Source organism: Carica papaya, chromosome 1 (assembly GCF_054855325.1).
Source record: "Carica papaya isolate Zhongbai chromosome 1, ASM5485532v1, whole genome shotgun sequence".
Classification (NCBI taxonomy): Eukaryota; Viridiplantae; Streptophyta; class Magnoliopsida; order Brassicales; family Caricaceae; genus Carica; species Carica papaya.
In genome coordinates this window covers 15,379,624-15,395,236 of record NC_142309.1, presented here as the reverse complement: position 1 = coordinate 15,395,236, position 15,613 = coordinate 15,379,624, and the positions used below count along the sequence as shown (strand labels likewise).

General features: G+C 35.2%; 1 protein-coding gene across 3 annotated transcripts; it reads right to left on the bottom strand.

Annotated features, from left to right (window-relative positions):
• Positions 1 to 666: 666 nt before the first annotated feature.
• On the bottom strand, positions 667 to 14,782 carry FAS1 (chromatin assembly factor-1 (FASCIATA1) (FAS1)). 3 transcript variants are annotated; one of them, XM_088220405.1, is made up of 13 exons: positions 14,096 to 14,782; positions 12,208 to 12,307; positions 11,948 to 12,092; positions 11,739 to 11,862; positions 10,869 to 11,140; positions 10,464 to 10,772; positions 9,500 to 9,581; positions 9,283 to 9,420; positions 8,233 to 8,643; positions 7,873 to 8,010; positions 1,163 to 1,208; positions 970 to 1,086; positions 667 to 877 (listed from the first exon to the last, which is right to left on the bottom strand). In XM_088220405.1, the coding sequence occupies exons 1-13, from the start codon at positions 14,543 to 14,545 to the stop codon at positions 822 to 824; spliced, it is 2,388 nt and encodes a 795-aa protein (XP_088076531.1). In that variant the 5' UTR covers positions 14,546 to 14,782; the 3' UTR covers positions 667 to 821. The 3 variants fall into 3 exon arrangements, with proteins under 3 accessions (XP_088076531.1, XP_088076535.1, XP_088076539.1); XM_088220409.1 differs by having other exon boundaries at positions 970 to 1,083; XM_088220413.1 differs by having other exon boundaries at positions 667 to 1,086.
• Positions 14,783 to 15,613: the final 831 nt, after the last annotated feature.

The following is a 15,613-nucleotide window of genomic DNA, read 5'->3' as shown; positions in this document are numbered from 1 at the left end:
TGCAACAATAGATAATATATTTTTTTAATTTCAAGCATATAAAATATATTTACATATACATAAAATCTAGATCGGAGTAAGTCGGTCAACTTTAACTAATAACCTGGCCAAGTCAAAACAAATTAATTTGTTTTACTCAAGACAGATTCGGGTTTTATTAAATTGAGTTTGAATTTTGTAAAATTTTTAAGGAACCAGACCTATTATTATTAAAGCTCTAATCTTATAAGATAATAGGATGTAGAGTTCTAATAATACAAAAGTAGAGAAGTAATGATATAGAGAAATTATGTCACAGATAAATTTGATAACAGAAATCTAAAAACATTTTCATCCATTTAATCACATCATTAAAAGTATTCTTACTTTTGTACGTCAAAAAGTGCCATGATTTACTTAAATCCTAGCATTGTCATCTTTGAATATTCCAAGTACCAAATTCAAATTACTTTTGTACCTATGATATTGCTTTCATACCAGAATTTGTGTATTTCAAGCAGCAAACATATATTACATAAAATAGCTTGTTAGTTCTCTCCCAGTTCACTTCATTATCCACTTTGAACCAGTGGCATCATCGGTCTACTCAGTACTAAAATAGTCTCATTTCCCAATTTTGCACGCCTAATCACATTGCCATATATCATAGGTTTACAGAGCTATGTGTAAGGTAATGCACTTTCTGAGTTTTATTTAGTATATGAAGGCACCAAAAATAAGACTTATAACATCTCACTGGCATATAATTCCAACAGTCAGTTAAGTTTTCCTGAGCTGCTTAAGCAATAAGTTGAGCCTTTTGATGGACACAGCAACAATTCCTATAAACCCCCACAAGGAAACTTTACAAGATGGCTAAAAGTGTGGGTGGCAGAGGCTACAGGCAAAACAAAAAGAAAATCAAAGAAAGAAAAGTACGTTATTCATTTTCGGATGTGCAACTAGTCTGCCCCTGTGCTGCAGCATTACCTGGTTTGAGAGACTGCCGAGGCACTTCCATGGGATTGATACTTGCATCAGATGGAGGCATGCACCTTTTCGAGAAAAATGCAGCAATGCTTTTTGTCCTCCCTCCACCTTTACCTGCTAATAGACATTACTAGTTTAGTTTACACCAAGTCTTTGCCAATTAATTTTGATGGTCATGACTAAATATACATACTTGGTGAAGTTGAAAAACCAAGCTTGATCAAAATCTCTTTCTTGACCTGCATCACATAAAGACGAGTAAGTAAACAGAATTTGACTTTTGACCTAACAATGATCATCTAACTCGTGATAGTACTTAAATCAAACAGATAATGTAATAGAAAGAATTTCCAATTAATTTAATTAATGTCCAATTGCATATCTAAGGATACATTTGACCACTTAGAATGCATTTAGCCAATATTTGACGTAGATATCAAGGCAAATCAAGAGGATTGCCCAACATTGAGGCCTGGTCCAATTAGTAGAAGTATTTTCAAACAATTGAAGACCAACATTAAAAGCTATGCGCAAAGAATGCTTTCTAATTATCCTAGACTAAGTTATGGAGACAATATCCAAGAATCCAATTTGGTGCATTTAATTGGGCCTTTGGGCCATGACCTTGCTTAAGCCGAATTGGATTACAAGCTTATTCTTTGTGTTTTCAACTTTAAGAGGATAATGGGCTTGCACAATACATTAACAACAACTATACAAGTAGTTCAACGTCATCATTGTGATTACTTGGGCTCCAAAAAGCTTATTTTCATTATGACCAGCCCATGTATATTGCTTGGGCCTTAAGTAGCTTCTTTTTTTTAACCTACATTCAACTTGCTTGCTGACCAAGAAGCGTATCTAGAGTCTTGAACGAATTTATGTCTATCTTAAAGGATTTATTTTATTTTTTTTTAATTTTATATTTCCTATCTTAATAAGGAGTTTAGTTTCAAAGGAAAGCATTGCCTTTGACCAGATATTAATCCTATTTAGGTTAGGATTTTTATTTCCTTTTTCAATTAGGAATCTATTATTTAGGAATTACTATAGCTTGACTAAACCCTAGCCCTATATATATGAGTGTTTGGATTATTCATGGCAGAAAAATTTTAAAAAAATAATTCTCTTTGATTTAAGTGAGTTGTCTTTCTTAATCATATGTTACGGTGTTTCAACCTGTTTAATTAAGCTTTAAACTTAATAAACAAAATTGATTCTTCTTATTCAAAATGTCATTGAAAGCTTTGTCAATTGGGTTTGAGTTTCACTCCTAAGCTTAATTGAAAATGTGTTTCAAGGGTGTTTTGACAAACCCTTTTGATTACTTGAGTTCAGCAAACGTTGACAGTACCTTGGTGACCAAAAAGTTGAGGAAAAGATCACTGATTTCCGTGTCAGCTTGGTATCTGAGCTTTGGCTCAATCAAGTGGTTACGTATCCCTTTCTTTTCCATTGTTTGCACTTCAATCCTTATGTTCTTCCTTGTTGTGTGGTTTGATCAAATATTCAAAAAAAAAAAAAAAATTCTTGTATTGCAAGTGTTTGCTTCTTCTTGCAGATCAATGTTCAATTCACACACGCATACATCAAAACGCACACAATTGTTATTGAAGATTATTTGGGTGATCTTAGGATTAGAGCTTGCTTGTTATTCTGATTAGCATTGAGTGGCGTGATGGTTTGAGATTTCATTAGGAAATTTCAAATTTTTTACATTAATTTATATTGTCTTTTATTGATTGCTAGTTTCTTTTCTTGTTCTATCCTTTTTGCACTCCACATAATTAGATAGCAAATTGTGTCTTGCTATCTAGATTAATTCCAATTCGCATACTGATTTCTTTTCCTAGTGTGCGCATTCTTCTTAAATAAAATTTTAGTTGATTGTTCTTGTCTAAATTGCTTAGAAATATCCTTGTACTGTTTGAAGACATGTTGCATATGGCCCTCAAAGTGGAGAAACAAGTGAAATTCAAAGGAAAAAGTGCCAGCACCTATTCAGCCAACACAACTCCATGGAGAACGAAATCCAATTATCAACAAAAGGATGCTCAGTTCAAAAAAGAGGACAAACCGAGGCCTAATGAAGACAATAGAGGAAAGCCTAAGAACATTGTTAATACTTCTATTAATTTTGATTTCAAATATAATAAGAGGAGTATTAAATGTTTTAAATGTCTTGGTTATGGTCATATTTCTTCTCAATGTCCTAAAAGACGTGTTATGTTTATGAAGGATGATATTATTTATAGTAACAGTGAAAAAGAGAGTAAAGATGAAATGCCACCTATGGAGGATTGCAGTGATGTTGAGGTGGAAGAACCCATTGATTCACAACAATTGGTTACTAGAAGGATGTTGAGTTCTAGTATAAAGGAAGAAGAAGATGAAGCTCTTGCACAAAAGAAGAATATCTTTCATACTAGAGCTGTAGTTAATGGAAAAGCCTGCAGTTTGATAATTGATGGAGGAAGTTGTGTCAATGTTGTTAGTACATTGTTGGCGGACAAGCTGAAATTATCAACTGAAGTTTAATTAAAAACGTGTTTCAAGGGTGTTTTGACAAACCCTTTTGATTACTTGAGTTCAGCAGGAATTGGCAGCACCTTGGTGACCAAAAAGTTGAGAAAAAGATCCTTGGTTTCCACGTCAATATTCATCCAATCCTAAAATCTAGTGTAACTCTACAAATCAAGACTATTATAAGATGGAGTAAGAATTGAACTAAACTGATTATTGGAGCACTGACATAAATTTACTTCAGAATTAGTTCAGTTCTAGGAGGGTAGTCGTGAAACACTAGTACAGTTTTAACATAGAACATATTTAATTAATTCCTCAATAAAAATACTTCCAACGTTATTTTATCCTTTCATTGGCATATTCCAAGACAGATTTTTACAATAGACTTCAAGATATCTAGCTCTGGACAATATCAATTAACCTTTCACACACTAGAGATAATATAAAGTCAATTCATTAAATTATTCGCTGTTAGGTTTTTTATTGGTTTTTTTTCCTTTTTTAGATTGGCCATATGCTTCTGTTAGTTGGTATTCTAATTAATGAATGAAAAGAAAAACTTTTGCTCAAACAGTGATCATGGAATTGGATCCCAAAGGAATAAATGCAAGCACAAGAGAAGCTTGGGTAGTATAAAGGAGAAGAAAAATGATCTACATGTTGATATTATTGACTTCAGTCAGACGATATTGTCGTAAATATTTATGATTATTTAAAATCACGAAGCTGAAGTGTAATCTCTGAAGTATAATACGACCTAGAAATTTGTAGTTACAAGTCAGTGTAATCAGTATATTAAAATCCTTCATGTAAATTATCCAATTAAAAAAAGAAGACTTGTATTAAGTCTTTGATAGCCATGGATAAGACATGTTTGGGAGCTAGGCCAGGTTCAGGAAGGCTCCTTAAAATAAAGGGACATGTCAGTAGCCTATTCCCACTTATTCTGGCCTGGATTTCCATAGTGTCATATTTTTCATATATATAGAAACTAATTTTTTTGTTCTTTGTATGTTGCATTTTTAAGATAAAAAATATGTAAGTTAAAAACTTTAATTTCGTAACTTTAATTTCTTCCTTTTTTACATAAAAACTTCAATTAGATGTGTCAACAAATATATCTTGTCGTATAAATTAAAAGATAAGTACATAAATAAACAAAAACAACGCACAATATATAGGATGGGATGTGGTATTTAATTAGACAACAGTGAGGTGAGGGGACTTTATTAGGTTATAAATTAATTGCTATTTAAGTAGACAACAGAAAGAATAGAAATGTGTTTTTAAATTACAAATTAATTGGTTCTTTCAAATTTATCAAGTTATTATCAGGTTACGTCGGGCCAAAAAACAATCCTAAACCCAGCCTGAATTTCTTGAGGAGTATTCTTCTGAGCCCCACCTAGGCCATGGGCTAAAAATGAATGCTCAGGCCCATAAAATTGCAATTCAAATTTGCAGGCTTAGGCAGGTGTCAGGCACCTGGATCTCTAACAGCAGCTGGGAAACAAATTTTGATTTAGATTTTGAGGAGATTTTAGGCTTGGAGGAGGCAGAAAAGAGACATCCGCAGAGGAAGAAAAGATAGGAGAAAGAGAAGAGCTAAGAGGATAGAAGAAAAACAATATTAGAGAGGAAAGATGGGTTTTCTTAGATATTTTCTTCACACCTTTCATTAGATTTCAAGCCTACATTTATAGGGTTACTGCAGCCAATAATAGATGGTCAGTTATGGTAATATTCTCCAGTAATATTCTTCAGGACTCTACAGTTGTCCCCTGTCTAGAAAAACCCTAACAAAATTAGTTATCCTAAGGGAAATGCAATTTAATCTTTTTTTCTTCTTCTTTCCTGCTACTTGGCTGGTTCTTGACATTTCTCCCTACTTTGAAGAACCTTGTCATCAAGGTTCTTGTGATGTTACTACAATGGATTTATCCCATCCAATTGTTAGCTCATACGAACATCTACTCCTTGCATTTCCTCCTCTGCAGCCTTGCCCTCCGCTCTACTCAAAAAACAAGTCTTGCTTGCCCGCACAAAATCAGGCTGTCCTTGATGAGCCTCTTGTGTGATCTGCCCGCCAAGATTTGGGGCTTCGATGGGTTCAACTCCTATTCCTCTTCATCTTCTTCATCAATTTCTCCTCTGTTTTCCTCTTCTTCTTCATCGATTTCTCCTTCTCTCTTTTCCTCTTCGTATTCCTCTTCATCTTCTTCTTCATCAATTCTTCCTTCTCCGTTTGCCTCTTCATCTTCTTCATCAGTTTCTCCCTCTTCGTATTCCTCTTCATCGATTTCTACTTCTCCGTTTTCCTCTTCATCGATTTCTACTTCTCCGTTTTCCTCTTCATCTTCTTCTTCATCAATAAGCTGAATCAAGACACCTTGATGATTTTGTGCCATTGATTGGGCTTGGAAACTGATAAATCTTGTTAGATCAGTGAGTGAATCCAAGAGAGGGAGAGGAAAGAGATCCCAAAGGCTCGGTTCAGAGAAGCAAGTGAACCAGTTCGGTTCAAAGTATTGAGTGGACTGGTTCAGTTCAGAGTATTTAGTGGATCTATTCGGTTCAAACCGGCTTGCCAACTGGGTTGGTTTAGGGTTTGAGGAGATTTTAGGGCTGGAGGAGGCAGAAAAGAAAGATTGGCAGAGGAAGAAAAGATAGGAGAGAGAAGAACTGAGAGGATAGAAGAAGAATAATATTAGAGAGGAAAGATGGGTTTTCTTAGATATTTTCCACATGCCTTTCATTAGATTTCAAGCCTACACTTATAGGTTTACTGCAGCCAATAATAGATGGTCAGTTATGGTGATATTCCCTAGTAATATTTCTTCAGGACTCTACAGCTGTCCCCTGTCTAGAAAAACCCTAAGAGAGTTAGTTATCCTAAGGGAAATGCAATTTATTTATTTTTCTTTCCTGCAACTTGGCTGGTTCTTGACAGCAGGTTGCCAGGCTTATTAATCCCTCTACTATAGATCCCGGAATGAAATTGAGATAATTCCTATTGGTGTCAGTTTTTTTTCTTTTTGGGAAATTTTTTAATAGAGACCAATTTTAATGATTCTCTCACTTGGCATGGCTCAGGATTTTAACACTATTTTTTTATAGAAAGATCATGGAGCATCTTTCCACGGAGAAAAGATCATTAAGAGAGTTGTAAGTGAGAGAATATAACTTATTATAGACTTGGGATTTGAAGGGACTCATGAAATAAAAAATAATGAAGCTATCACTGACTTGCACTACATGCCATAATGATGAAGCTATCATCATTATGGCACTGCTAGCAAGATCACCGAAGAAGCATGCCAAAAAAAAGGCTACCATTGACATATAATGAGAGAAGCAAAGAACAGTGAACAGGTTGTCCATTTAGCATTGCAGGGGAGATATTTTTTAGATTGGAGATTCCCATGTCACTAATTGGCTAGTGGAGAAGCTGCTACAAAAATCTACTCATGATCCAATTTTTTGATTGAGAAGGATAGTAGGTCTGGCCGTTAGAGTACCATTTAGATCAAGGAGAAGAACCACAAAACCCAAAACCATTGGAAGAATCAAAAGGAAGTGCTAGAACCAGCGAAAGAACTATAAGAACAAGCAAAGTAGCTAGGAAGCTTATAAGCACTTAAGATGTTTCAAGTGAACTAAAAACATTCAACACAAGAATGGAGCCAGAAGTATATAATTAAAGCCACTTTCTCTATTTTGGGGAGAGATTACTGATATTTGAATCTCAAAGATCCCTAGAGTTCAGATAACACGTCAATAAGGCTTAAAAATAAATCGTAACTTGATTAATGTGCAAAGGATAGGAAGGGTAAAACATCAAATAGAGGTTAGATATGCATGAAAATGAGCTTCCTTTGCATATTGTTCGGTCGACAACTGACTCTTGTCAGTTTTCTACCTTCTGTTTTTCTTTCCTACCAGACACAGTCTTAAAGGTAAGTTTAAAACTGAATATCCAGGAGAGAAAGCATGAGTAAAACTGGAAACAAAAAACTAATATGACTCTATATAGTAGTAATTTGTAGAAAACTTAGGGAAACACATTTAATAGGTAAGCAACTTGAGTAGTTAACGTGACCAAAATACCAAGCTAATTACTTGCCAAGACCTTATATAGGAACTTTAAAAGAAACATGAGGTATAATACCATCTGATTTGCTCTGGTCCTCTGTAGACCAAGCTTGAGCAAGAGATGAGAGAACTCTGTAGCCATTACTAATCCAACTCCACTAAAATTTTCTTTTAAACTCTTTGTTAAGCATACACATCTTATTCCTATGGTTAGAAACTTCAAAAAATACCAGAGGCATAAACGCCTACTAACATCATAATAAAAACTTGGAGTGAGCCACTAACCTGCCAGCGGTTATCTGCAAAATCTGATATCTCACGCACTTTATTTCTTAATTGAGACCTTGAAATATCAGGGAACTTCTGTTGCAATGAATCTACCACCTTATTGATTCCTTGAGAACATGACTGAATTAGAGAGACCTGAAACCAAAAAACTACTGTTAGAGCCAAAAAATGGCGAGATACTAATAAAATCAACTAAAATATTACTTAACATCTTACTATGAGTTTTAAAGCTCAGGCAAGACATTAATGTTCTTGGAGTTCACATGCATTATCAATAACATCAGTTCATGAAAGCTACTCTCTTAAAATATCTTAAGATAATTGTAGAAGCAACTCTGAGACCAAATATCAGCTCACCATTTCAACCAAATTTGAATCTGTTATAGTTACCACACTTGAGACAGGTGTTACACTCTCCTTGTCATCTGAAAGGCAAGATACCTGATCCTCGTCTTGCAAGTTATCGATTGATATCTCTAAAGGCAGACCACCAGACAACATACGCATACTCAGAGCTTGAAAACATGTCTGTTCCAGTTTTGGAGTACCACTGAGATCGTCAGCAATTAACCAGGCCTTCTCATGCATTAGATTTGACATAATCAACGGCTGATTTTTCCTCAGAGCATGCTCTGTTAAATTGTGCAGATACTTCTGTTGTCGAAGCAGTGCAAAAAATTCTTCACTTTCCAAGTCTTGCTTACAATTAGATGAACTTTTAGCCGCCTCAACTTGGCAATCAGTTTCCATTCTGTCTGTTGGCACTCCCTGAATGCAAAACACATTTAATTTTCATGGATAGGCATTTTTAGCAGCCACAAGTTTGCAGAAAGGGCAGACCATGCAGACTTTGTTTGCTAGATGGAGTATACTACAGGTAAGACACTAATGCTTGACAAGCGTGGGAATTATTCATCTTCGTTGGATCCTCATCCATTTTTTCAACATGATTCTTATCTCTCTTTCCAGCACAAAAATGTTCACTTTAGTTTGTTTTTAGACAGATTTATTTTAAGAAAGACCATGCTCCCGAGCTAACATGATCCTTATCTCTCTTATCAGCACAAAAATCTTCACTTCATTTTACTTTTAGACAGATTTGTTTTAAGAAATACCATGCTTCCAAGTTAAAAAATCTAGAAAAACAAAATAATGCAAATAGGTTTTCAGACCTAGATCCATCATAACTACAGCATTACACTGACTGCACAATGGATGAGGAAACAAGCTACTAGAGTTAAGAAGCATGATATTTCACATATACAACTGGCGCATGATTTTATGGTGAACAATCACATGCATATGCAAAAGAGTTCTTATCAAGTATCAAGATAATATTAAGCAGTGAGCAGGTATTAATCATCTAAATTCCTTTAGGATGTCCATTAGCTCAAAAGACATTCTTACCTCATTTTCTGAGAGGTAACCATCAGGTACAAAAAAACCATCTGCACATTCATCTTCATCATCAGCTTTTAAAAACCCTTCCTCCATACTTTCCTCCTCATCTTTATCACAATCTGAGAGGCTTTCCCCAGGCTCTTCCTGCAGAATGAGAATGAAATTTTAGCATCACTGTTTAAAGTAAAACTTATTTTTAATCCAAACCAAAAATTTCAAATACCTCTTCCCATTCTTCATCACTATCAACATCATAATCCAAATCCGGGTCCTTCCTTAGGGGATTGCGTGGTCCCACAACTTGACTGAAATGATGGCAGCATAAACATCTCAATTTGATACTACAACCAAAAGCAATAGGCAGGTCTTGCAGGGAATGCAAAAGCAAGCAATCATATAGAATTGCAAATTCAGCTTTACCCTTATGCAATCTTTTTCCTTGTATGTATGCTACAAATTCCATATTCATATTTTACAACACAATGGCAATGAACATATAACATGACAAGAAAAGATTTTCACTAAAAACTGCAGAAGTACTGGTCTGCATCTTACATAACTAGACTTGATGAATTGAAAACAGAAATTACACTCTATCTTATGGCATTAAATCCTTAATCATATTTTGCAAAAGAATAATAACATTTGCATCTCAACATCAGCTAAATAGTGGATCTTCATTACACTGCACTTGGAGAACTGCATATAAGAGGGACAGCAGAAGAGAAGGCCAACAAGCACAAAGATATCATTAAAGCAGTCCATTTCTATGCCAGCTTTCATAAATAGGCAGAGAAAAAACTGGATAGTCAATAGAGTGCTGCTACAGTCCACAGAGCTTCTAGAAAAAGATTGAAACTGGAAGAATGCACCAAAGCAAAAGAAGCAGATGAACTACTAGCAGAGACATAGATATGGAATTTGAAAGAGAGAGAAAGAGAGAGAGAGAGAGAGAGAGAGAGAGAGAGAGAGTAAAAAGGAGCCCAAGGAAAGTGAATCATAGATCTGAATATGGACAGACTGAAGCACTACAATAAGTTGTTTCTAGATTCATTTAGACCTTTTGTTTTTTTGCTTTTCAGTTAGAACTATTACTCTTTATAGCAAAAAGAAAAAGAAGGGCTTAAGTTTAGGACACTTTTCTCTAATCTCATCCAGGAAAACACCACGATTAAACTGGAGCCTACCTTTTCTTAGGCCAAATTCCATAAAATGCAGGCCTATGGCTCTTATCAAATTGCAGCAACTGCTTCCTTCGTTTGCAGTTCTTAACATCAGGAATTAAAGAATCTGAATAAGGAGTGCAGGACCTGTCATTCAACCTCTTTTCTGCCAATCCATCTATGTTAAACTCGTCATCATGAGTGATTACTCTATTGGTAGACAACTTAAGCTCCTTAAACAGTTCAGTCTTAGGTTTCTGACGTACACCCCAGCACTGCCTAGAATTTGAACAAATCACATTACCCAAGTGATGCCAAGAAGACAAGTGCAACCTGGGAAGTAAGGCAAATCCTAGCATTAACATTCATACTGAAATTTTATAAAAAAGAGCAAACATAAAAAGGCTATAGGAACAACAGTAGGCATACTTGCGAAGATCATTAACATTAATTTTGTTATCTGAGAAGAGTGCACCATCCATTGATTGAGTAACTGTTTCAGTTGCAATTTCTCTATTTCTATTTGAAGGATCAGTTAAGGTTGCTTTGCTACAAGACTGTTCAGCATGGCTTGATGAAGTAGTGGTACTCTTTTTGAGAAATCGTTCCATTATCGAAGCCTGCTTTTGTATAGCACGTTGTTTCCTGAGTTCAGCTCTTTCCTTCTCTGCCTCCTCTAGCAATCGCTTTTGCTCTTTTTCCTTAAAAAAGAGAAAGCAACAGTTTACTTCCCAGATAGTCATGACCATATTAGATGATGCAGCAATTTTTCTCTCATAGAAGAAGATATATTACAAGAAAAGGAGATAAATATTACAAAGTGGGGAGAAAAGATATCCTCCAAACAAAGCAAGAAATAGCAACGTAAAGAACAAAACCCATCAATACAAAGGAGTCCCAATCACCCCCCAAAAGCAGATAGTGGAAACCGCAGAAATAACTATGGGCCTTATCACATAGAGAACAAAAGAGCAACAATCTGTTACATTGAAAATTACCTTCAAAAATCTTGGAATTCCTTTCCCAGCCATAAGATCAATACCACACTAAAGATCATGCAACAAAGTATCTAAGCAATTTAAGAATATAACGAATTAATGCCTAGAAATTTCTAAAATTTAACATTAGGCATGATGAAGGACATCCAATCTGCATATTCCAATTTATCGTTAAGACCATAAGCAGACACAACCATACAATCCCAAATGATATGTTTCACACCAAAGAGCATAACATGCATAAAATATATAATAGTTAAATATTTATAGCCAGAATTAAAAGGAAGCAGGCACTCCATACAGTTTGCCACTTTTCTTTCACTATTTCACGGTCCAATCTCTTCTTTTCTTTCTCAGTTTCTCGCTTATTTTTCTCCAGTTTTTTAATTAGCATCTGCTCTTCTCGCTTTGCTTCCTTCTCACTCCTACAACAATAAAGTTAAAGTGAAAAACTGAGGCAGAAAGAAGGCAATTGCACTAATGAAACATGAGAACATAACAGATACTTACACTTCTGCACCATTCTTCTGTAACATGTTATTTGCCAATAAACGGATATCTGGTTCACTTAAGACTTTACGAAGCCTTTCTGATGCTTTTATGACATGCCTGTAAACTTGGTCACTCTCAGATATTTGTAATGCAGTTATCATTGCTGAAATTACCCACAAACATACACTCAGCCAGTCTCCCAGCAGAAACTATAAAGTATAGCATGATAAACACGAAAACCTGAAAGCAACCATATTAATTACTGAATTCATACGAACCAGAGACAGCAACAATCCTCTCACGGATCTTCTTGCGGCAGGCACGCCGAATTTTCAGTACTCCTCGTGCAGAGTTTGGCAGCAACTTTAAGTCAGTTGTCTAAAAGCAAGTACACAAGCTAATTAAAAGTATTAGGTAAAAAGATGACAAATTGCGTTTAAAAATTTATGGCCCAGTATATTACTAACAAGGTTTGCTCTATGCTAACCATCACTTTACATATTGCTGTTCACTGAACTACTAAGCGAATATCATCCCTTTTGGGGTGACAGAATTACAATGAGCATAGAACTCAAGAAGCTGACAACCCAAAAAAAACCTGAAAATTGTTCCCAACTAGTGATAAAGCATATGACAAATCTTCCAGAAGCAAACTTTCTCATGCAAAATGAATATCAAACTCAATTTATCCTAAGTGAAGAGAAAGGCCAATCTGAACAATTGGTTAATGGCCACTGACCTTGTTTCTGAGAATTATGTTAGTTACTTCAGTACAACCCCCTAGAGAGCGAGAGAATAAGAATTTCAGGAGTAATATGGATGATGAACAAGGTTGTTATGGATGAGTTTTGCATTTGGAAGAAAAACAGTATTTAAAGCAAGGAAAGGTCAAGGAGCTGTTTGCTGCAATCAGATAAATGATTTCCTGTCAATAGAGATGTTTCCATAAGCAGACTTCCCATCTAGAGAGAATAGTCCAGGTGATTTCTTAGAGCTTAGATTAATAGCCACCCTCGTAGTAGTAGTGGAAGCCCCTTAAAGATCAGAAGAACCAAGTATCCTTAGAGAGATCAGAAAGTATAGTCCAACAGTTTTGAGTTTGAAGAGATAGGAATAAATTGTAAATCTTTTTCATTTCTATTGTGAATAAGATGAGTATTTGATTGAGAATGAGTGATAAATTGTTAACCAGGCTTGAAGAGCAAAAGGAGTATGTTAGGTTTGAAAAGACTCCTCAAGATGTGAGGGGAAACGGTAGCTTGATTCCAGAGAGCCAACCTGTTTCCAGAGAGTACCGAGCCGTCCTTCAATGTTCAAGAAGACTATATTGATAGTAGAGACAAAGATTTCCAGATAAGATAATTTGAAAAATCAGGAGTCTCAATCACATTATTTCACACCTAGGACAAACCAAGAGACTGATGACATGAACCTCTAGACATTACAGAGGGAGAAGATGAGATGAGATTGACACTAGAATAGGCGTCCAGAAGAATTACCTAAATTCATGCTCAATACTGAAGGAATAACTGAAAGCAATTAAGGAGCAAAAGAACACCGACAAAAAAAAACCCATAGTAGCTCTATGGTAGGGAACTATATTTTCATTGAATGCACACTAACCTGCCAGATTAAATACTTAACTGAAAGCAGTTATTACATAAAAACATATTGACCGACACTGAATCACTAACAGAATATTTTCCTATTCATATCAAACAAAAAAGGAAGAATTTTACGAAAAAGAGGGAGTCATTGAATAACTAGATTCACCATATTTTTCCAAAATTAGAGAGGAGACACATTAAAGAATCAGTAGTTAAACCTTTGTCAAATCCTCTAATTAAAGGCATTCCCATCCACAATTAAAAAATAGATCACCACTTGGCTATGTTGGAATAAATACAGAAATTTTGTGGAATTAATTTGTAAACTCACACTTAATTCAAGTATGCGATTTTGTAAATTCCTATGAATTCGACATTTTTAATTACGAGTCTCGTCATACTATACTTTAGACTAACTATGAACTTACAAATAAGTGCAAATTTGTTACAAATTCTACACAAAATTATAGATTTGTTACCTAGTAATCAACAACCATCATTCAACAGTGATAAAATACAATAAACCAAAAACCGACGGAGGAAAAAGCAAGATCATCACCTCCCAGCACCAGAGGCAAGATTCAGTATCGTCATTCAAAATATCTGCATCCGCATTGGGAACTCCGTACATGACTCTCCGTCCCGATGAGAGAACCGCACTCCTAACCATCGCCATCGTCACGTTCTCCATCTCCTCCTTCTCCTTCACCTTCCCGTGTATCTCTTCCACCAGCTTCTCAAATGGCAGACTCTTCTCCTCCATCAACGCCAATATCCTCGAAGTCGAAGAAACTGATTCTAAAACTGGTTTTTCATCCAACATTTCTCGGTAGAACCGAAAAAGACCCTGGACTTCCTCGTTCAAGGCCTTGATCTGAGACTCTTTTTGGTCGGAAGTCACAGAGATTAACGCTGATGTTTCTCTCTTTCGCTTGGGGGCCTTCTTGGCCTGATCTCGCCCGTCCGTTTTCGAACCATCAACATCCCTAAGCATCACGGTCTCCGACATGGTACACCCAGGTGCACACGGACCCAGCCTCCTTAAGTGTTAAGCAAAAACCCTAGACAAAGAGGGAAAGAGTGGAAACAAAAAATAAAAGGGTCGGATTTTGTAGATGGAGTTGGATTTGAAACGAAGGAGAGGAAAATCGAAAGAAAGAACCCTTCGTTTTCTTTCTGTAAATTGTTTTAATAATTATTTTGAGAAAAATTTCATTTTATGTTCATGAGAAATGAGAAACGATACTGACTTTAATATTTATTTATTTATTTTGTGAAAATAAATATTTTCTCCCGCACTGACCGAAAGAAAAATGTTTTTCCCGCCAAGAATGGGAAAGTTTGCCTCCAAATGTTGGCGCCACAACATTCCGTGTGGCGGATCGGATCTCATCAGAAAGAGTTTTTACTTGCCAAATTTCGATGCAAATTAGAAATTAACCAAATTCCAATAATTATATAATTAATATGAATCTAGATTATTTTTATTGGTTAAAAAATAATGAATCCATTATTGACTATAATTTTCGTAATAAAAAACTAAATCTCAAATTAAAATCTTTAATCTAACTAATAATTTATAAAAATATTATACAGCACAATCTATATAATTTGATAAAAAGTATTATATTATTAATTCTTCTTTTTGGAGTGTGACCAAAACACATGAATTCTTAAAATTTTATCACATATATCATCAAATATTTTGTCTATGAATATAATGGTGCATCATTACAAAGTGTTTGTGAAACCATATGACAGACATACATCTCTTTTCACTTCACAAATATTTTATATGAGGTTTTACCTTATTAAAAGAGATACACGACAAATGAACTTATACTAACCTTAGAGTCAATGAACTCCACACAAAAGGACTCATATCATAAAATAGGAGGGCACAAATGGACTCCATCCATCGAAGTGGATAGGCACGACAGACTCCGTCCATAATAAGGGTGGATAAAAACTAGAAATTCACTATGCATAATTTTTTCAAAAGTTTGAATATTATTTTTAGCAAATACATGTGCTTATAATACTTTAAAAGTATCATTAATTTAAGTCAAAGAGACAT

Coding starts and splice junctions, on each gene's coding strand:
- FAS1 (XM_088220405.1), bottom strand. CDS start 14,545: ATGTCGGAGACCGTGATGCTTAGGGATGTTGATGGTTCGAAAACGGAC. Junction 10,773..10,868: donor AATGTTAATGATCTTCGCAA/GTATGCCTACTG, acceptor CTTACTTCCCAG/GTTGCACTTGTCTTCTTGGC. Junction 878..969: donor TCGGCAGTCTCTCAAACCAG/GTAATGCTGCAG, acceptor TTTTGCCTGTAG/CCTCTGCCACCCACACTTTT.